General features: G+C 33.9%; 1 protein-coding gene across 1 annotated transcript in view; it reads left to right on the plus strand.

Moving 5' to 3' along the window:
* SLC25A36 (solute carrier family 25 member 36) overlaps nt 1-22,611 on the plus strand; it is a 39,736-nt gene extending 17,125 nt beyond the window's left edge. Inside the window, exons 3-7 of the mRNA XM_047875004.1 lie at nt 1,222-1,299; nt 4,839-4,939; nt 12,683-12,749; nt 15,636-15,925; nt 18,467-22,611. Coding sequence (XP_047730960.1) covers nt 1,222-1,299; nt 4,839-4,939; nt 12,683-12,749; nt 15,636-15,925; nt 18,467-18,660 — 730 coding nt within the window. The 3' untranslated portion in view covers nt 18,661-22,611. The remainder of the gene's footprint in view (nt 1-1,221; nt 1,300-4,838; nt 4,940-12,682; nt 12,750-15,635; nt 15,926-18,466) is intronic.
* The last annotated feature ends 1,163 nt before the right edge of the window (nt 22,612-23,774 follow it).

A 23,774-nucleotide genomic window follows, 5' to 3' on the forward strand; every position in this document is an offset into this window, starting at 1 on the left:
TTGTTTTTTTTTTTTAATTTCAAGTTAGTTAACATATTGTGTAATAATGATTTCAGGAATAAAATTTAGTGATTCATCATTTATGTATAACACCCATGCTGAAATTGGCATTTTAAAAAACACTCCATCAGTAATCAATATTAAGATTTATCAAGTGCTTACTGGGAGCCAGGTGCTCTTTTAAGCACTTTATATATTAATTTACTTATTCCTCACAGTAACCCCAAAAAAGAGTACTGTTTTTCTCTGTTTACTGCTGCTGTAAATAAAGATAAAAGACATTACTTTATGTTCTTATAACTAGTCATTTACCAAAACTGGGCTTCATATTAAGAAGTCTGGCCCCATAATTCAGGCCTTTATTGAACCATTATGCTCAACTGCCTTTTAAGAAATTATTCTGTGTATAGGTGGTTGAGAACCACTGCCCTAGCATATTAACTCTAAGTTAAAATAAGTTAAAATAGCTATTCTCTTTGTTTCTTCTCACTTTCAAAACTTAATACCTCACCCTCAGAAAGGCTTCCTCTTCCTTTCCCTGCTGGGCATATTAATCTAGCTTGTATAGCATTTGCTTATTAATATAGTCTGTTGAATGGTTTCAGTATAATTCTTTTTTCCACAACTGGTTATCAAATTTCTCAGTGGCAGGTGCCTTACCTTCTTTCTATCTACTTTGCTCAGTTTTTATACAGTAAGTATTCAATATAGTAAATGTTAAATGAATAGAGAGAGAAGTGGTAACAGGCTAACCATTTTAGTACCCTAAAGGAGGTTAGGGTGACAAATTTTGACAGCATTTCACAGGAATGGTTGTATGAGATAATGTTGCAGTACTGAGAGAATTGTCTGATACCAAGAAAGGACCCCAAATACTAGATGGGGAGCTGCATTTCTAATTGGGAATTGAATTTGCTGGTAAAGATGGTAAAATGGAGGATATCGAAGATCATAGTAGCATGATCATATGAAAATAAATGTAGAAATTATACTGTAGTCTTTAAAAGTTTTAGGAAAGAATCTGATTGGAGTTCTTTTTACTATCATTTATCAGTCTGTGCTGTGTCAGGAAAAACAGATGTTCACAAGTAAGAAAAACTGACCAGAAAAGCACAACATCATAGTAGAAACGTATGGGTTTAAAAGTCTAAGTTTGCTATACAGATAAAGTACTAGACTTTGAAAGACATTTCCTTTCTAAATAACATTTTTCTCTTTCAGGGTGATCTTGGAAAAAGAGGGGCCTCGTTCCTTGTTCAGAGGATTAGGCCCCAATTTAGTGGGGGTGGCCCCTTCCAGGTAAAGAATTTTTTTAAGTTAAGCAAAATTGTGGCAGTCTTTCTTGTTTCAAGCTTAATGACAGAAGATGCTGAAGAGAAGTCAAGGTGGTAAGGATAAAGCACTAGGGTGTAAAGAACAGACATCTGTAACCATCCAAAAAGATGGGCAGTTTGCACCATGTGGAGGTCATTGGGAAGCAGTTTTTGTACCAAGTTTCAAAAGGCAAAAACCAAACTAAAGGAACCAGCAGTGAGAAGAATACCTAGAACTCTAGAACTAACCCTATTTTTTGGATTCTAGGACAAGCTAAACAGGTAGAATGGTTTCATTGCCTATTAAACCAAAAAGGCCTTAATACATTAGTCATTTTTCTCTGCGGTCCTTTTGTCTTAGACTTTCTTCTTCCATGAAAGAATACTGTAGAGTTTACATTCAGAATGAAAATGCAAATCTAGCTCTCTGTATCCCATGTACTAAGTCCATGTCTTATTATTTATTGGGTTTCAGGTTTTTAGGGGCTCTTTTCTCTCTTAAAAAACTATACTAAAAATTTTACCCTTACTGTAGAAATTTTAAAAAATGTATAGCATAAAGCTTGACATTCCATCTTAAACATGTCACCTCTTGTTGCTGTATGCCTTCCTGCAGATACTTACTCTTCTCTTTACAATAACTATTGTTAAAACAGTTTGGTGTATAGTCTTCTGTTAACTTTTCTGGCTTATCGTGTATGTAAAATGTATAATATGTATACTTACCACCATTTACATTAATTTTTTTCTTTTATAAATTTACTTACTTAAATTCAAGTTGGTTAACATACAGTATAGTATTGGTTTCAGGAGTAGAACCCAGTGATTCATCACTTAGGTACAACACCCGGTACTCATCCCAACAAGTGCCCTCCTTTTTTTTTTTTTTTTTTTTTTTAATTTTGTTTTGAATGTTTATTTATTTTTGAGAGAGACAGAGACAGAATGTGAGTGGGTTAGGGGCAGAGAGAGAGGGAGACACAGAATCCAAAGCAGGCTCTAGGCTCCGAGCTGTCAGCACAGAGACCGACATGGGTCTCCAACTCACGAGCTGTGAGATCATGACCTAAGCCAGAGTCGGACGCTCAACCAGTTGAGCCACCCAGGTGCCCCAAGTGCCCTCCTTAATGCTCATCGAGAGTCTAGCCCATCTCCCCCCACCCACCTCCCCTCCAGCAACCCTCAAGTTTGTTCTGCATTTAAGAGTCTCTTATGGTTTGCCTCCCTCTCTGTTTTTGTCTTAATTTTTCTTTCCCTTCCTCTGTGTTCATCTATATTAATTTAATCATATTAAAAGTAGTTCACGAAATTTGCCTTGAAGCTTTTTCCATTGGAAATCATATAGGTTTTTTTTTTTTAAATTGCATAGTATGGCTATTCTGTCATTAATAAGTATTCCCTTACTGATAAAACTTTTAGATTTTTCAGATTTCCACATTTTTTTTCTGTTAAACAGTGGTTTTGTCAACATAGCTGTACTTTTATCTTTGAGTATCTAAGCAAGTGTATTTCTTTATGATATTTACTTAAAAGTTAAAATTTCTATATAAAAGAACATAGGCCTATTGTAAATTAATATTGTTCAACTGCCTTCTAAAAAGGTATTTCATATTTTTATTCTCAAGTGGTGAATTAGTTGCTCATTATCCATATACTACTCATGTTGATAACTATTCATGTCTTTTAATACTCGCTAAAGAGACCAAACGTGATTTTCACTGTTTTGATATACATTTGTTTAATTTTTGGTATAGTCACACCATCATTCTTATAATTATTTGCCATTTGTATATCACTTCCATGAATTACCTGTATATATTCTTTGCCTGTCTTCTCATTAAGAGGTCTTTTTTCTTTTTTCTTATTCATTTCTAGGAATGCATTGTATATACCTCTTCACAATTCATCATCTTTAAATGTATTTTTTTCTTACTCCTAAAGTAGAATGTTTATGTTTTGTTTTTGAGAGAGAGAGCACAAGTGGGGGAGACAGGGAGAGAGGGCATCTTAGACTGGCTTGATCCCATGACTCTGGGATCATGACCTGAGCTAAAATCATGAGTCAGACGCTCAATTGATGGAGCCACCCAGGCACCTCAGCATGTTTCATTTTAAATTATATTAATTTCCATTTTTCTTCAGCACATTTAAAAAGGCACAACAGGGGCGCCTGGGTGGCGCAGTCGGTTAAGCGTCCGACTTCAGCCAGGTCACGATCTCGCGGTCCGTGAGTTCGAGCCCCGCGTCCGGCTCTGGGCTGATGGCTCAGAGCCTGGAGCCTGTTTCCGATTCTGTGTCTCCCTCTCTCTCTGCCCCTCCCCCGTTCATGCTCTGTCTCTCTCTGTCCCCAAAATAAATAAAAAACGTTGAAAAAAAAATATTTAAAAAAAAAAAAAAAGGCACAACAGTGAGACTCTGGCTCTTGTACTTGTTTGCATATTATGTTCCTTATTAGACAGATAATCAGGATTGTTGGGAAATAATAGGATATTTGATGCAGCAAGCAGGTAATTCAGAGCCTGGAAAGCAAAACAATGAGGAAGTAGTTGAGAGGCATAAAGTCATAGTCAATAAGTTAATGGGAAATATTTACAGATTTAATGAAATGTTTACAAACATTAAAAAATATGACATGATAGGGCTGATTTCTTTGGAATTGTGTCTATTTAAGGATACTGTGAACTACTCTGTGTATAATGTAGATTAGAATATACCACAGTATCTCAAATTTGTTTAATATATTTTGATTAATTGGGTCAGTTCTACAACCCTCTCCTCACTTAAAAATTGTTATATATATATATATATATGATATATTGTATCTTAATAGTTTATATTAATATAAACTAATTATATTAATTACATATTTAACAATATTTTTTTAAGTGCTCATGCCATATTTACTTAACTCAAGTGTCTTTAATTAAGCTTTATCATTACATAAGCCTTCCAGCCTTATGTGTTTTCCCAATATCAAAATCTTCTACAAATACTTTTTATTTTAGTTGCTGTGAAAGTATTGGGGCTGGGGTAGTGAGTGTCTTTTTGTTAGAGGATGCTTTGCATTTGATTAACTTCACATCAAAGTTTGTCTTTTTCTTTCTTTTTTTTTTTTTTTTAATTTTATTTTGAGAGAGAGACAGCATGCAAGTGGGGGAGGGACAGAGAGAATCCCAAGCAGGCTCTGTACCACTAGTATGGAGCCTGATGTGGGGCTCGAACCCATGGACTGAGATCATGACCTGAGCCGAAACCAAGAGTTGGACACTTAACCACCTGAGCCACCAGGCGCCCCAGAAGTTTGTCTTTTTCTTAATGAGTCATTGTAAGAAGTACTTCAGGATCTTCATGGAAAAAATACAGAAATTATAGAAATAATATAGAAATTAACCTGAGGTTATGTGAGACTTGGCTAAGACTTTGTTTTTAGATTTCTCTAAAATTATAAAGATTAATTTACTTGTCATTTAAATCTTATGAATTTAAGCAACATGCTTGTTGATAAAATTTAAATCTTTATTTTAGAGCAATATACTTTGCTGCTTATTCAAACTGCAAGGAAAAGTTGAATGATATATTTGATCCGGATTCTACCCAGGTACACATGATTTCTGCTGCAATGGCAGGTATGAATATCTAATATTAAAAGGCAAAAAAGTTTCCAAAAGCTAGAGACTTAATACTGAATTACGATGAATTTACATTGTACATTTGTACTTTTAAGACAATGTTCTCTTCATTGATTAGCATCTACAAGCATAATTCTTAAATTTATTAGTATATAGTAAATTTCATCAGGAGGTATATGTAAAATCTGATACCAGTTGGCATTTTTGTAATTAGGTTTGTGATAGCATACAGGTAATATAATATTTACATTGTCTTGTGTAGTCCACTGTATATTTAGTGATCATTTTTAACAGTTTAAAGAATCCAACCATAATTACATATAAATAAGTTATGGAGCTATAATTTACTCTTCTCTCCTCAATTTCTGTTAGTGCCTTTTCCCTTTTTGCTGCATGTTTTGGCTTCTGTCTGAAATGTGCCGGCAGTTCTTGGTAAAGTATTCATTTTGTCCTGTGCTCAAATGCTGAAGTTTTTGTGATGTATTATTGATAACTAAGAGTCACTAATTTATGTATTTTGAAATATATGTTTAGCACTCCATATAAATCACACTAGATAGCACTTGAAATTTAGGCAACGGCTATGTGTACATGCCTGCTGTAGAAATGTTTTCCAGGGACTCTTCTATCATTATTATTGGGCATATATGATTCTGAATCAAAGCAGCTAGTTCTGGGCCTCTGCACTGCTTTAAAGATAAACTAGGAGATTGATTTGACTAGTCTGGTTTTGGAATCATTTGTTGCAATGCATGTTAGACAAAGCCACGACCTTTGTTTGGTTCATTCTCTGCAGTTTTCTGAGATTCATTGCGTATTTAACCATACCTCATGTTTCCAAATTATACTATGACTTTATTAAGCAGATTATGACTACTTTCATCAACTGTTGAGCAGTAAATGGAGTGTCAATTACGTGTTTAATGAGTGCTTTAAACTGTTAACCATTTTCTGTTTAGAAATAAATTGGATCAATTTGAACCACATACTTTAACAAACTAAGTGTAAGTTGGAAATAACTAATTTCTAAAAGGTCAATAGCCGTAATAATCTACCATATACTTTACAATTATTCTCAAGTCTTTTTATACTCGGTAATTGTTGACTGACTTGTTGAAGTTTTAAAGCTGGAAGGAAAAACCTTAGAGGTCAAGGTAGTAAACTACTCTTATTTACCCATGAGGAGAGATCTTGGGCAAGTTACACAGTTTGTATGAACCTCTCTTACCTTATCCTAGGGATGTAGATTGCGCTACAAAGATTTGGATTTTGAGAATTAGTTCTTTAATACCATAGAGATCATCTAGTTACAACCAGAATTTTTTTTAATGTACTTTTTTATAGATGTTGAATATGAATAGAAATGATTTTCCCTCTACAAATTTGAGTGGTATAAGGTAAAAGTTAGTGGCTAGTTTCAAATTATATAACCACTGTATTAGGATCTTTAAGAATGTATTTCTGGATTACCAGTGTTTATGTTTTTGTTTTTTAAACCCAGAAAATTATTAAAGAAATGTTAATCTTTCTTTTTTTTTGTTTTGTTTTGGAAGACTTGAAGTCAAGAAAGTAGATGAGTGGTCATTTTTATTTGAGGATAGTTGTTATATATTCAGTGGTGCAAATTTAGGGTTTCAGAATATCTTGATTCCCAATGGAACATCTTTTTTCATTAGGATAGCTCATCAGAATTTATTACTATTTTTGTATCATGTTGCAAAGAATTTCAGTGGAATTGTCATTTTGTACTTTTTTCTCAAATGTGTACAAATGTCAACTCATAGTTTTATATCTATACGTTGATACGATTTTCCAACTTGAATTCCTTGAGTTTTTGTAAATTGATGGTCCTATTGTTCAGAGATTATTACACTATATACTTATTGTGTAATTTGCAAATACTTCTTCCATTTGTTTACAGTTACATTTTTCTGAGAATTGTGCTTTCAGAGCTTCCTCGCACTATTCATGAGCATTAACACTTAGCTTCGCAGTTTTTATACATAACTACATGGTTGGTGAAACTGAATGGTCCCTGTGCAGACTCATTAAGGGAGCCTTTTGCCCCCTTCATTCTTGAAATAATCTAGACCAGATTGCTCTGGTTTTTCCTCAGCATTACTTTTAGAAGTCTTCTAAATATGAATTGGGGGTACAAAGTGCTTAGAGGCAGTCATGTGAAAAATTGTTTTTTAACTGGCTATTAAAAAAAATGCTAACCTTGTCATGTTAGTATCAAAAAGTGCACTAAAATAGACTGTAATGATATTGCCTGCAAGATTTTGCCACATCAAACAAAACATTAAGGATTTACTAGTAGACCTTGTATGTAATTTTTATTCCAGGTAGCCTGTTGATTTTGTATTTTATCCTCATGAACTCAAGTGTTCAGATAGTAAAACTTTTTTCTCAAAATGACAGTTAATTTAAGGTGGATCTTATTCTGGCTTTAGTGTTTCAAGAGAAGACTATAGGAATTTATAAACCTAAATCTGGAGGTATAAATTAAAAAATTATTTCCAATTGGAAGGCTATTTAATCAAATTAAGTATTGTTGAGTCTTTATGTTTTACCTGTTTTTTTTCCCTTCCCTACATGTAACCTTTATCAGATTGAGAGTATTTATTTCGTTGAGGTTATTTGTATATTTTTGTTTAAATGAACTTGCTTATCTCTATGCATATCCCTAGACACAAGTATGCATACAAAAAATAGTATTGTTTCTTTATAGCGATTCCTAATTTTCAAAAGTTTTTATCTGGAATATATATGCTTTTCTATACAACATTACAGATTTAAATGAAATGAATTCTGATTTTTATTGGATTAGATATTCAAACATTATCACTATATTTTTAAAATACTAGTAATGTAATCATTTGTCATTTATAGCCTACCTGATGGGTCTTATTTGCTTTTATTTAGCATTCACTGTTATTTTTCAAGATACCTTTCTATCTAACTTAGTTTATTATTAAAGATTAAGTTTTACTCATTACAAAGAAATTTTGTCTTGCCTATATAAAATATATTTTTTAATATTTTTCCATGGCAGTTTATTCAGCCAAATGGATATTTAGACAGATGTTTTGTGTGTTTGTATGTAAACATTCTTCCTGTTTTTTGTTTTGTAGAACACAAGAAATTAAATATAAAATAATCCAAAATATTCCATAAAAATGGATGTGCAATATTATTGGCCATAGTGCAAAGGTGAAAGGTATTATTCTAGCAACATATGCTTTATTTTATTTTAAAAAATTATAAATTATTACAAAATGTTACTTGAATATTCTGGGTTCTTTTTTAAGATTTACTAAGCAAAAAGGATTTACTAAGTAAGCTGATGGTTAAAGTATAGAAAATTGTGATTTCATCTCTGATGGTAGATAACTATGATTAGAAAATGGGATATAACAATCCCTTCTAAATATTTTCTTAGATTCCCCATTGACAAGGTTAGCATTTTTTTTCTTTAAGGCAAAATTCATCTTTTAGGTAAGTATTTGGACTCTGAAACTGCTGCAGATGGCAGAATTTTCAGTACTCGGTGCATTTTTTTAAAAAAATTTATGGCCCATTCTGATATTCCTTTTTGTTTTTTAACTTAAAATTTTCAAAAAAGTTAGATCTCACAGTAAATATTTCTGAAATCCTTCCAATGGGATTCATTTTGTACACATGTTTCTGATGAGGTCACTGCTTGTTGTTATGATACAGAAAAGCCTGTGTCTATTTTAGGCATTTACTGTACATTTCTCCCGAGAAAAGAGTGAGATCGTGTCATCTCATGCTCCCCATCCGCAGGTCACTTCCTGTAGAAATATGGACTAACTTAAACCTCGTGAGTACTGATCTGAGCATCTCTTGCAGCCTCTAGTTTTAAGAAACACACCCTGGGAATTTATGATAGCTATGGAATTAATAGAAGGCGGGAAGAACTTTTATTTCCTGAATTTGTGTGTGCGTTCTGAGTATTTTATAAAACTTTAATTCTGATCCCTTTATACTATTCCTTCTAGAAGGAAGAATGGGGGTAATTTTTCAGTCATCGTATAATAAAAGCCTGGGGTCTTCAGCTTGGCCATAATAGCCTTGACCTCCAAAGAATTTGATGACAGTATTTAAGATAAACATAGTTGTAAAGGTATACCATCCTACAGCTTTCAGGAAAAATAATAGTTCTCTTTGCTTAGCATAACATATTTTAAAAGTCTAATACAGTGCTCTCTATTCTCTTGTCTGTTGATACTTACTAGCTTTCTACTTCCTTGCAAAAATAATCTATCTACATTACTTTCCAATAAATGCAGGTTAAGAATATGTGGGATCTAAGCTGTTTTAGTTTTAATTGGGTTTTTTTTCTTATAATTTTAATGTATTTTTCTTAGAAGGTTAGGTGGGCTTTGTTCTTACAGAACTTGATGAAATAAAAAGTACAGAAAATGCAATACTACAGGTATCACTCACTTAATGAAATAGACATTTTCAGCAAGTTTCCTATAAGCAGGATTTCTCTTAATCTGGTTTACATTATCAAATGGAGTGTTAGATGAAGCAGAACTCTAAAAGTTGCATTTTGAAAATTTTAAACATTTTTCTAATAACATTCTAACTGTACTACTATACATACTAACTATAACAGTATGGCCATTACATTGCCACTTTGCTTTAACTGACTAGAGCAATATTAATTCTTATTATCTTACAAGTAGATCGTTCAGATACCTCTTAATGTTTAACAGGTACTCAGAATATTAATATGAACTAGCATATTACCAAAATTTCACAAAATTTAAATGCCAAAATAAAAAGCTACAGTAAATATCTAAACTTCAGGGATTATTCCCAGTATCTTTGTCTTAGAAGTAGGAAGATCTGTTTAGCTTTGGCTGTTGGCGAACTTCAAATTGCCCTAACATGTATAATTCTAAGTTGGTGACAGATTTTTGTTTCTTCCCACTTCTTTCATTTCTTGAATTAATAGACTTTGTTTTTATAGATTTAATTATCTAGTTAGTTTAATAAAGTGTGGTTAAGAGAATGTAATAGCATCAAATTCCAGGACTAGAATTTTAACTATGGTAAGGCCAATAGCTAAAAAGCTGTGCATTATGCCTAGATTCTGTCTAATGGTTCGCCAGCATTTAGGCTAGTGTCTTTATTAAGATCTGGCTTTTTATTGGGGGACTTGAGCCAGAACAACTCTAGTTAAAGCACAAGTTACTGATAGTAGCAGTTATAGAGGGATAAGATGGCAGCATTCTCTTACCTGAATTTTAATGTGTCCTGTTCTATAGATCAATTTGTATCTGGAAATGAATTTTAGTTAAGTGAGAAATACCTGTTGTTTGCGCCCTATCATTGTTCATTAGTGTGTACAGAATAATTTAAAATTTTATTCACTGATATTTAAAAATTAATTTCTAGTAATAATTAAATGCAACATTTTAAAGTTTACATATGGTATTTTTTTCAGCTTTTAATTGAGGAATTTTGTGACTTGGGAGAGTATCAAGTTTGGGTACTAAGTTTATTTTTTAAAATACAACTAATATTAAAAAAACTTTGCTCATATTTACAAATAAAGTATAATAGATTGAATGAGATTTTTACCTAGACAGGTAAAAGTTCGGCATAAGGATTCCCAGTTTTAGGCTTTCAAAATTTAATGAAAAGCAAATATTTTTTCTTAATTTCCACAGGATAATTAATAAAGGCTATTGTGAATAATGCAGAATATTTTGTTGCCTTGTGCAGCTTTGTGGGCTTTTACTAATAAACCCCCTAATATTGCTATACAGATATTTAGCTAATAATAACTATTTAAGTTAAAAAACAAAGAATCATCAATTTAGGGGTATGGCCAGAATACTGTCAGGTGCACATTTACTTTAAAATATAATTTGAATGTATTTAGTTTGAGTTTTTCACTTAGGAAAATGAGAGTCAAGAAAAGAAAAAAAAATTCTTTTAACTTTATTCTCCTTTAAGCTGGAACATGCAAGAAAAATCTTTCCAGAATATTTAAACTGATCTAACAGGGTCATATTTTTCTTCTCTTTTCCTTTTCTAAGAATTTATATATGAAAAGAAACTCTTACTTATTAAAAATGCTCCTGACAGCTGGTTCAACACTTTAAATTTTTATTATTTTAATACTGGCACATAGAAAATTGTTTCCATACTAGTTTTACACATATGTATGCAGTATTAAAAGCACTAAAGAGAAATGGAGACTATAGAACTATTAGAAAATTGGGCAAGTTATCAAACCAAATTTCTATTCCATTTATCATGTTTTATAAATAGATTCAATTTTAAGCATCTTTTTGTGAGACATCTGGCTATTTCTACGGTGTTAAAAGAGTGGATTAAGGGAATAACGTTTGAGTTAGCTAACTGTCTGACATTATGGTAGGGAAAAGAACCTATGAGACTAAATACTACTTTGTACAATTTAGTAAAATTATTTTGCATTTTAGGTATACCCATAGTAACTTCAAAAGCCAAGGAAGGATAATGATTGGTTCTGCAGTATATGTTAACTTAGAAACCAAAATTATTTTTAAGTACACCCCAGCATTTTTCTTTCTGAATTCACTTTACTCACATTAAATGTGCTGGTTATATTCCACCTTTCTAAAAGCTAGTTGATAGTATTAAAACAGTTAAGATCCTTAGACATTTCTGCATGTAAGTTTCACTGGATTTAAAGGCCAGTTGAATAAATCTAGCTTGATAGAAGTAGTTCTGTGAGGTTTCTATAGTGATCTTCAGTGTTCACAAGCAATAGATCAAAGCCCTGTTTTATAAAGATGAAGCAATCTTCATAAATTCCCGTTTTCAAGATGACATTTCATGGGCTATTTTTCAGTAACAGTAGGAAGATAGCAAGTAAAAGATAAGCAATAGTCTAGAGACCCTGTTCCAGAAATGTTAATTTACTAACTAGAATGAGCCATCCTAGGTGACCACCCTCTGCACTGATAATATATAGTACTTAAGTTTTAAAGTAAGTTAGAACTACCTTCTACTCTGAGTTTCTCTCTTAAGTGTCTATAAGTGAGAGGGAAGTTTCAGTTTGTTACTTTTCGAACTTTTGAGTTTTTGTATGTGTTTAAGTGGATGAAAAATAGATCTTTTCCTATTAACCCTAACAGAAACCTTACTTCTGTGATACCATTATTTTAACAGTATTAGTAAGCATATGTTTATATAAAGCATTCATAAGGGCAAACAACAGTCCTGTTATACAGCCCCATTAAGATCATATATAGTAAATGCTGGCCTTTAGGTAGAATCCACTTTTAAGATAGGGAATTGTGATTTAAGGATGTCAAGTAGCTGTTGTAGAGTTTGCATGCTAAAAAGCCCTAGAATATACCAAATTTCTATTAGGTTTGTCTGTAAACATGGGGTTTTAAATTTAGCGTAGAGTGTAGATGGGTACCCCAGAGAATATTCTGAATATGGTGGGAGAGGAATTTATATATAATCAGAATTTGCTCTTAAAAGAATTGTTTAGTTACGGTCAGAATTTGAGAATGTAGATTGGAAATAAACTACAAACGTTCATGATTAAATGGGTTTGTAAAATAAAAGTGTAAAGTATACATCACTTAATAGTTTAAATATTTATTATGCATTTTCTTTAATATAGATTTATATACTATTTAAAACCTTTAACTTAATAGTTCTTCATTTTTACCAGAGTTCATTTTAAACATGTTTGTTTAGGTTTTACTGCAATCACAGCGACCAACCCCATTTGGCTGGTAAAGACTCGGTTACAGCTCGATGCAAGGTATGTTAATTCATTAAAACAAAATTAAAGTTGGTTTCAACTAATTTTTTCCTATAAATTTATATGTGAGATTTCAGTGCCATGTATCTAACTATGTTTTTCCCTTTTTTGGCTGCTGAATTTGTTTTTTTGTTTGGTTTTTAAAACTTGGGTCTGCCATCAGAAGCAAAAGAGATATATATAATAGTTGGCAATATGACACTTGCTAAGGAAGAATGTAGATTATGTGTTTCTATTTATGTATTTATTTATTTGCTTGCTTGCTTATTTCCTTATTATTTTATTTCTTGAGAGTGCACCTGAGAGCAGGAGAGAGGCAGAGGGAGAGAGAGAATCTTAAGCAGGCTCCACGCCTAATGCAGGGTTTGATCTCACGACCCTGAGATCATGACCTAGCTGAAATCAAGAGTCAGGAGCTCAACTAACTGAGCCACCCAGGTGCCCCTAGGTGTTGTGTTTTTAAATAAAAGGAAAAGAATATATATTAATCTAGGCCAAGCAGTGATAGTTTCACTACATGAATGATTATAATCAACCACCCAACAGTTAACCGACAGGATCAACTGGTCTAGACTGAATCTTTGAGGAGCATTGCTCAAATTTAGTAGCCTTATGTACAGAGAGGCCTGGCATGGGATTTAGCTCTCATATATTCATAGACTTGATCTGTTACCACTGACCACTTTATGGTAGCACAATTCATTCATTTGATCTATGTTGAGCAGATACTGCTGTGTTCTAGGGATATACCAAGAGACATTGGGGACCAACGTTAGGTGGAATAGTTAGGGAATGTTGTTTTGAGCCCATTGTTAAGCAGAGGCAGTGGTCTGTGCAAACCTCATAGGTCTTGAGGTTAGGGCCTCTGGTGTGTTCTGGGAACTGAGCAAAGGCCAGAAGCAGTGCAGTTTAGAGTCTTGCTATGTCAATTCCTGTTGGTCTTTAGTATGGACGATAGGAAAAATAATACTTTTATGGAGAGATGATCCTATTGGTGTATTATAATAATAATAATGAGACTTTTGAAACTTTCAGCCTTTCTGAAGTAGACTATAACAAATTTCCACCTTTTTTACATTTTATGGCATGGGAAAGTAGTGTTATATCTCATAGTCTATAAATAAAACTGATCTGAGAAATCATTAATAATTATGCCTGCTTAAATATCTGTTGTTTACATTTTATCATGTTGAACTGTATGCTATTTGGAGACTTGAAATAGCTCTAATTCTTGTTTCATCTGAATAATTTTTAATGAAATCCTAAATGGTGAAGCAAAACTCAAAGTTTATTTCTTTTTTTTTTTTAATGTTTATTTATTTTTGAGACAGAGACAGAGTGAGAGTGGGGGAGGGGCAGAGAGAGAGGGAGACACAGCATCCGAAACAGGCTCCAGGCTCTGAGCTGTCAGCACAGAGCCCGATGCGGGGCTCGAACCCACAAACTGTGAGATAATGACCTGAGCCGAAGTCGGACGCTTAACCGACTGAGCCACCCAGGCGCCCCTCAAAGTTTATTTCTTAAAGCTAAGAGATCTGAAAAGTAGTGGCAGCTAAAACAACCCAAAGGTTAAAGAAATGTGAGATGCCGGTCCATATTATACTACTATAAGCTACCAGGGGTATACTGCAGGATGTTATAAGGTGGATCTGTAGGGGGTCCTGAGAAAAGTATGGCTTAAAACTCTTTATTATTTTTTTCACTTCTAATTTTAACACACAACAGCACAAGTTCTTAGGCTTGGGAGTGGTGGGGAATGGGGTGGGTTTGGGGTAATAGTGAAAGGCTGGTTTGAGGATGCTCATTTATAACTGAGATCAAGAACAGGGCCGATGTGTTTGTATATTACCCTTTGGACTTGTAGCATTCTAACTTCTTGTGAAGAAGTCTCTGATGGCAGAAACTGATTACAATTGGTTGTATGGATCACTCAACTGAGAAAGTATTCATACAGTGTCATTAGTTGAGGACAGTCATTAGCTCTAAACAATAATTAGTTCATAAAACTGGAGGAATCTGTAGGTTATCAGGTGGGTATCTTAATTGTGTTTTTATTTTATGTCTGAAACAGGCTGTATTAATTTATAAATAGGTAAATTTTCTATTTTTTTCCCTGTAGGTAGCATTTAAACCCATTTCTTATAGGTAAGGTTTTATTGGGAGAATCATAGTATAAAGTAATATTTTTACAAACTCAGAATTGTATATGTGTAAGAGTAAATGCTATGCCATTAAGTAGCACTAAGGAAGTTTTATTGGACACAGTACTCAATAACTACTTGATAACTATAGAGATCCTCATTCACTTTTCACCATGATACTGGCTGTTGCCTTAAAAGGATCATAGGAAATTTGACTTTAATTCACATAGTCATTTTTAGGGAAGAACTGAGTGGGTTTGGAAGAATCCCTCAGACGTACAGATACTAGATTAATTGTACTTGCTTTATGATACACTGTCATCACTGGTGTCTCAATCACTCTTTTATGTTATTAAGTCTGAAGAAATCTTCTCATTTGAACTGGATGCAATGTGATGTGACGGTTTGTTTTATCTTGAGCTGCAGTCACAGCGTATTGGGACTAAAGGATTTTGTTGCTTATCCCTACAATACAAACTTCAATGAGCACATGAAACTGAAGATTTACTATACTGTATTTTGCATTTGTAAAAGAAAGTATTTACATGTTACCCATCTAATATGACAAAGTTCAGGCAGCAGAATAGGAAATCTAAAATGAATGTTTTAAAATTTTGGTTTCACTTCTTCATGAGTTACAGAGGATCATTCTGTACTGGAGTGGCAGATTTCGTCTATACTTTATTTACCTTATTTAAAAACCTATACTACTTTATTAATAAGATTTTTCCTTTTTGCTTTTCAGGAACCGTGGGGAAAAACGAATGGGCGCTTTTGAATGTATTCGTAAAGTGTATCAGACAGATGGACTTAAAGGATTTTATAGGGGCATGTCTGCTTCATATGCTGGCATATCAGAGACTGTTATCCATTTTGTTATTTATGAAAGTATTAAGCAAAAACTACTGGAATATAAGATTGCTTCTACAATGGAAAATGATGAAGAGTCTGTAAAAGAAGCATCAGATTTTGTGGGAATGATGCTAGCTGCTGCCACCTCAAAAACTTGTGCCACAACTATAGCATATCCACATGGTAAGAGGTGTTTGAGTTTATAGGAGTAAAATTCTATTAATTTAGAAATTTTCCTGTGTCAGCCAATGGCCCACTTATTAGCACATTTATAATTTTATTGAATTCCAGTAAAACAGTATATGGTTTCCTAGGAGTTCATCATAATGGGATTAAATCTGTAAGTAATGGTTTTAATTGGTCAGTATATATTATAGTAGCATGGTGGTGATTTAGCATGGGCTTTGGATAGTCACATTTCAGCCCAGAGTCTGTCAGATTATAGCCAGGTGACTTTTGGGAAAGTTTCTTTAAATTAAAAAAAACTATGGATACGGTTATGGTATGCTAGATACTTTATATACATTAGTGCTAATCTACAAGAAAATTTCTGTGAAGTACTTAACCATCTCTGTTGAAGTCTAAGCATGCTAATATATACCCAGAATTTGTCTTTATTTTCAAATGGGAAACAAGAAATGTTAAGATTGAGTTGTCCAAGGTCACACAGCTTACTCAGATCACATACCTTTTTTAGTGGAGGAGCCCAAATTTGAAATTGGGTCTGTAATCCCAAAGGCCAGCCTATTTTACATTATTTCATGTTGGCAAGTAAGTATATATGATTTATTTCTCTCTGAAGTTTTACAGTATTAGCGTATTTCATTAATAGATAACAAAATTACTTAAGAATTCGTCTTGCGATGTGCTGAGGGTTTGGGTTTTTTTTTGTAATTTTTATTGTTTTGTTTAAAGGTAGCCTTTGATTTTGTTTTGGGGTTTCTTTTGCTTCAGGATTATTTTTGTTCATTTATTTTTGAGAGAGAGAGAGATTGAGCTTGAGCTTGAGCAAGGGAGGGGCAGAGAGAGAGGGAGACACAGAATCCAAAGCAGGCTCTAGGCTCTGAGCTGTCAGAACACATGAGCTATGAGATCATGACCTGAGCTGAAGTAGGACGCTTAACCGACTGAGCCACCCAGGTGCCCTTTTAAGGTGTTATTTTTTAAGTAATCTCTGTATCCAGTATGGGGCTGGAACTCACAACCCCAAGATCAAGAATTGCATGCTCCACTGACTGACCCAGCCTAGCACCCCCGCTTTGGCATTATAATCTAAATGCTTCGCTCTTGTTACACTGATGAGCATTTAGCTTCACCCTTGTGAAGCTAAAGCCCTGTAATTAAAGCTGTATCAAGACAAATGAAACAGGGCTATGAGTAAAATGAGAATTTTACTCGTAAGATGTAATTTACGAGTAAAACCAAGTCTAACCAATTTGCACTGTGAAGTTCTTTCAGTTTCCTGAGGGAAGTTCCTAACTTCTTTCTTTAAGAGAAGTCAAAAGAGGACAGTATCAGCATTGTTTAGGTTCTGGCTCCTATGGGATGCCTAGAACCATGGCCTGCTAAGGTGAGAGACAGAATTTTAGAATTGTAAGCACCCTGTTCCTTCCAGTGAGATGACGTCACTACAAGAAGAGGTAATTTATAAATAGTATTTTGGAGTGGAATATGTAAATGGCATTAATTTTTAAGAGAGGACACAAGAGATTTCAGATATTCACATTTGCAGTGAAAATGTCTCTAGGCCATTTCCCTCAGGCCCATCAGGAGTAGTGTGTTGGAAAAACAGACTCTTCAGTAGAGAGCTCTGAATTCTTGTCCCAGCCTCTCAACTGACTAAAACCTCTCAGCAGTCCTGATTCCTCATCTTTCAAAACTAAGAAATACGGACTAACTATACGTAATCTTTTAGATTTCTTAGAGCTCTAAAACTTTACAATTTTTGCTTAGTTGCTTCCCAGATGGAACCTTTCAGCTGATTGGCTAGTATTTTGAACATATCCAGCCTCATGAACATGAAATTTCATGTTGGCATTTGTGGACCAAATAGATTAGTTGTGGTGAATAGATTAGTTGTTCTTTTTTTCATTGTAGGGTCCACTTAAAATCTTTTCTGTCACTGTATCTTTGTGTATTCGTCATTGATACCACCTACATTCCTTTTCCTGTCTCTTTACCTTTTTCTTACAAAATCTATTCTCCCCTTTGTCTATATTAGTATACAACGGATACTTCTGTTTTATTCTTTTACCATTAAGGAACCTGTTATAATTACCACTTACTACTAGTGATTTTAGCCAGCTGACTTAGAAGTTTGGTGTTACTGGGGCGCCTGGGTGGCTCAGTTGGTTGGGTGTCCGACTTGGGCTCAGGTCATGATCTCACGGTCTGTGAGTTCGAGCCCCACGTCAGGCTCTGTGCTGACAGCTCAGAGCCTGGAGCCTGCTTCGGGCTCTGTGTCTCCTTCTCTCTCTGCCTCTCTGCCTCTTACGCTCTGTCTCTGTCTCTCTCAAAAATAAATAAACATTAAAAAAAATTTTTTTTTTAAATAAAAAAAGTTTGGTGTTACTGTAATGTAACCAGTTTCAATCAGTTACGCATTAAAAATCACTCCTTATCCGAAGTGTACACTTAAAAGACTGGCAAATGGGATATGCTCAGCATTAGGAGGGTATAAAGATATCACTAATGTTTTAAAATGACTTTTTCTCCCCTAAACAGAAGTCGTAAGAACAAGACTACGTGAAGAGGGAACAAAATATAGATCTTTTTTTCAGACACTGTCTTTGGTTGTTCAAGAAGAAGGTTATGGGTCTCTTTACCGTGGTCTAACAACTCATCTGGTGAGACAGATTCCAAACACAGCCATTATGATGGCCACCTATGAATTAGTGGTCTACCTTCTCAATGGATAGCAACTTCAGGCTGCTGTATACTATGAAGAGGGAAGACCAAAAGATGACAGTGGACCATGCAGTATCAAAGCCAGCATGGTGGACAGAAGAAAATAGTTTGGGAACATGTAACTATGCCTAAGGGAAAGTTTGGTTGTAGGAATTAATCATAATAACCGCATTACTTGGTCTTTTCAGTAATGTGAAAAAAACCTAGGCTGCCCAAGAAAAAGCCTTTAGAAGCACTACTTCCTCCAAATTGCCATTTTCTCTACCATGTCCATGGGACATAGTTGCATTTTGTTGATTTATGGCACAATATAGTGTTTATTCCATGAGCACTTTTTCAGTCTTCTGATAAAGCCATCCATAATTATATAAATATTATAACTATCCAAAGATAGTATTGACAGTCATAAATGTCTTACCTCTGGCTTCTGTGTAATTTCTGTAAAATTGTAAAATAACAATAAGTGAGATCCTTAGTATTGTTTTCACATTTCCTTGAGAGGATCTGGAGTATTTTAAAGGTAATTATTTGGCATTATTCATCACTAGTTTTGACAGCTAATGAAATAGTATCTAAATATCTTGCGTATTTTTAGCTTTAAAATGTTTTGGTTTCCACTGCTAACAGGAACATGATGTTTAGCAAAATGTGGACACTTAAATTGTTTGTTAACATATCAAACTCAGTGGTAATAGTTTGGGACAGAAAAAACCAGTAAAATGTTGATTCTTGGCCATTTCAATAACTTGAGCGTGTCCTCCGATCTTTTCTATCTTTATGATACGTGAATGACTTCAGTTGTCTTTTCAGTGGTTTATTAGTTATGGACTTAAATTATCATCTATCATACCTAGGTATTATTTTCTTAAAGTGGAAAAAATTTACCACTTCTGAATCTTTCTCCATTAGGAATTTGAACCTTTGAATTATTTCCAGATGATCAATATAAATTGCATTTATTTTGTAGAGAAAATGGTAATTTTCAGCTTTGCTGTAATAGGTTTTTTTTTTTTTAAGGTGGCATTATAAATATCTGGGGCAGTATAAACATCGAAGAGGGGCCCTTTGCCATCTGATCGAACAGGTGGTGATCCTAATTGACTTACAATTTTGTAAATGAACAAACTGCTTTTGACAAGAAATGTATGCTATCCTAATTTCTTGAATGGTAAATCATAGAAAGATTCAAGTTAATTCAGATTCAGTGTGCTAACAGGATATAGCTTTTACATTTTGCTGTTGAGTTCACCTGTACCTCTTAATACTTAAATGTATTATATGTATGGCCTTTATGAAGATGTTTGCTATAATTCTGTTAAGAGACTTTACTAATGGATGTTGCTATACTGGTGTATAAAACATCTACAATTAAACTCCAGTGTGGTACTCATTTCAGTATAGATGAACTGTACATTTTGTGCAATGGCTTTATCTTAAGAATGACTCTTTGTGAATGTACTTTGTGGCCTTTTTTGGGGGGGTGGTGGTGGGGTGAGAGTAACAGAGAATTCCACTTTAGGATTATTTTTTTTTTAAACATTGGTCATGTATTAGGCAGAAACAGTGTTCAACAAAACATTTTTCTGGGTTTTAGATAACAGTGTTTTGGAGATCTTTAATAACATAAATGTTTTACATATTCTATGTACGCTCTAGTGCCCCCAATATAGAAAATTGTAGCACGTCATTGCAAGCTTACTCTGTTGTCACCAATGAAACACAGTGCCCTCTTAAATTCCTCACCTTCCTAACTCATTATAATCAGTAACTGGATGTTTTTGAGGTGCTTTGATTGGAATTTAAAAATATTCCAATCTCTTTGGAGACCAAAGGCAATTTCAGTTTCATTACCTTTGGGATTATTCATACCTTTTATGGTGACTTTTAGCTTTGACATTTATTGTGAGAAACATGCCAAAAAAAAAAAAAGCAACCCAATAATAGGGGGTTCTAACTTAAATCTGTAGAGAAAGTCTCAATCTAGAGTGTTTGCCTTTTCAGGTGCCACTTATACTGCCTAATACAGTGCCATTTGCCTTGTGAAGATGCGTAAACATTAGTTGTGCTGAATGTAGGACAGACATTCTCCCTAATCTTAATGATCTCAGTACACCACAGATGATTAAGAATGATCTGAAAACCAGCAGCTAAGGAACATCTTATTTAGCTGTAGCAAATTCATAATAAGTGTCCTTCAAGGATGAACATGTATTCTATTCTGGTTTGTATTTAGCAAGTAAAACTTATGTTGACCTTTAGTGCATTATATTCTGCTGTACAGTATTCTCTATGTACTGGAAGACAAGATGTTAGAGTCTTTTTTACTCTTTTTTTTTTTTTTAATGTTTTTATTTATTTTTTGAGAGAGAGATTTACAGAGTGTGAGCAGGGGAGGAGCAGAGAGAGAGGAAGACACAGAATCTGAGGCAGGCTCCAGGCTCCCAGCTGTCAGCACAGAGCTGACACGGGGCTCGAACCCACGAACCGTGAGATCATGACCTGAGCCAAAGTTGGACGCTCAACCGACTGAGCCACCCAGGCGCCCCAGATCTTAGAGTCTTAGACTTTGTTTCTTTGTACAATAACTGGAAAGGAGCAATGAAGCTTTTTTTTTTTTTCCCCCAAAGCACAATCTGCCATAGTTTACTTTATGTGTGATAGAGATAATTTAAAAAAAAAGACTATATATAAAAGTTGTGTATAAATTTTGTCTCTGAAACATTTCTTTGGAGATTTTTTAATTGATGCAAATGTTTAAAAAAATGCATACTTAAAGGATTGGTTTGTTTTTTTTTTTAACTGTTTTCATCTATTTTCTATCAGATGACTTTTTATTTCTAGCATAGAGATAGGCAGCACTCTTCAGACTGGTCTGTACTTTTATTATGCAGTCTTCTCAGAAAATTGAATTGAACTTATTCACATTAAAGAAGTAGATACTGAAAGATATGCTCATAGAGCAGCAGATAGAACTTTGGTACCTGTAGCACAGACAGTTTGCTAAATCTCAAAGTCCAAATCTGAGAACTACCAACCCTGTGACTGGGGTATAATACAGTGCTTTTAAATCGAGGAAAAAACAAATACTGTATCACCAAAGCTTTGTCTTAATTTTCATTACGTATGTAACTTTGTGGAACCAGCCTTCCTAGATTGGGCCCACAAGTAATTTATTTATAACTTTGAAACTAGGATAGAATATTGTTAGATTAATTCATCCAAGCTTTTGTCTCCTAAAACCTAATGCCCGTTGTGGAGTAGCATTATTGTATTAGGACCAGGTTGTTAAAAATGATGAGTGTTTACTCTTTTACTGGAGTATAAACATGTCAGCATTTTTAGATTGTTTGAAATCACTAAAATACCAATTTGAACTTGAAGGATGTAAGTGCTAGAAATCAATCTATCCCCTTACTCTTCAGCATTGTTCATGCCTATCTTTTGTTGTTTACATGCTCTTCTGCCAGGACTTTAGTACTGTAGGGACCCCTTTTGGCTTAATAAATATAATAGATGAGCCTTTCTGTCTACTGATCATGACTTTAACATTCCTAAGAATAAAGGTATTTCTAAATGAATTAAATTAGAAGGAGTTTTAATTATATGAAGGTGTTTAATACAGTGTGCATTCTGCCCATTCAAGTCTCTTCTCCATCATCCCCTTACACTTCTTGTTAATCTAAACACTGCTTTTTAGGCTATCCCTTTCAGAAACTGAAAATTCTGGTTTCAGTTTTTACGTTAAAAAACATTTGAATGTGTACCCCTCATATGTGAACAATTATGATCTATTAGTCATAGCTAAATAATCAGCTTCAAAGGAGTTGGTATCTTTTGACCGTTTACGTGAGGTTTGTTATTCTTGCATTTTGTGTACATGGCTGTAAATTATGTGCATTTATTCTATTTATGTTAACTAGCTGAATTTTATTTGAATTGTTAAATTAAAAAATTAAAACATCCTTATGAAAATATGGGGGTTTTTTCCTATAATGTATTCTAATATTATGGTGAGAATGTTATACTTTCTTAGGATTATGTGAAGAACAAAAGTGCATTGCCATTTTCAAGGTGTTAGGCCCCTGTCTGCTAGACATATAGTAATGTCTCTAGAGGAAACAAAAGGTCAAATAATCGAATTCCCTTGTAATTCAGTAAGGTATTTCTATTCTGCCATATTTTCCACAGGTTTATTGATCTTTAGGTACCATACTTTTTTATGTATCAAAACATCCAGTTTGCAAAATATATCTGAGAAGTTGGAGACCGACTAAGTTATTTGATTGATAACTCCTTGGGTTATAATGATTTTTTTTTAACATCATGAATTTGTTAGTTTTGGTTTCAGCCTTTCAGAAAGCTAAGAAAAAATTAAAAAGCCGGAAACTTGTTATAATAACCAAATGAATCCATGTATGACAAGTTGCAGCACGTGACACAGATATAAATGTTAATAGTAACTACCCATTTTACATTTTGTCCATTTGTTTAAGTTTTCACGAATTAATAGCAACCATCAAACATCACCTAGTTTTGTAAGTGAGGAAGGAAATCGGACAAATTTGTTGCGTTCCTTTCCTCAAACATAAAACTCAAACCTTTTGACTGCTTTCCACTGAAGACTGAAATAGTGGATGAGGTGAAGACATTGGGAAAATAATAGTTGAGGTTGGTATGACCAGCATATTTTAATAGTGTCCCAGGTTTTATTTATTCATTTATTTATTCATTTATTAGTGAATAGCAGGAGTTGTGGTAGAGGAAGGAATTTGTGAGTGTGTGATTTCTTTGAGGTTCAGGTATGACCTTCATACAAGCAATAAACTCAGGCAAGAAAGCAAGATGTAGTTAAATGGTTTCCTTTATTTTCCTGATTTTCTTGCATTGCACAAACCAGCTGACTATCTTAATATGTGGAATCAATTCAGTAATTTTAAGTTCATAGAGTGTGCTCTTTATACGGTGATTTCATGAAGTTTTCCAACAGCCTAGAGATTGAATACACAAGTGATAATTAGGGGGAAATCAGTCACAATGGGGTTTTTTTTTACTTGGTGTTGTTCTGAATTTTAGTTCTATGTTTATTTACTACACTAGAGTCTTCAGTAGCATTTGGGACGACACA

Source organism: Prionailurus viverrinus, chromosome C2 (genome assembly GCF_022837055.1).
Source record: "Prionailurus viverrinus isolate Anna chromosome C2, UM_Priviv_1.0, whole genome shotgun sequence".
NCBI classification, from domain to species: domain Eukaryota; kingdom Metazoa; phylum Chordata; class Mammalia; order Carnivora; family Felidae; genus Prionailurus; species Prionailurus viverrinus.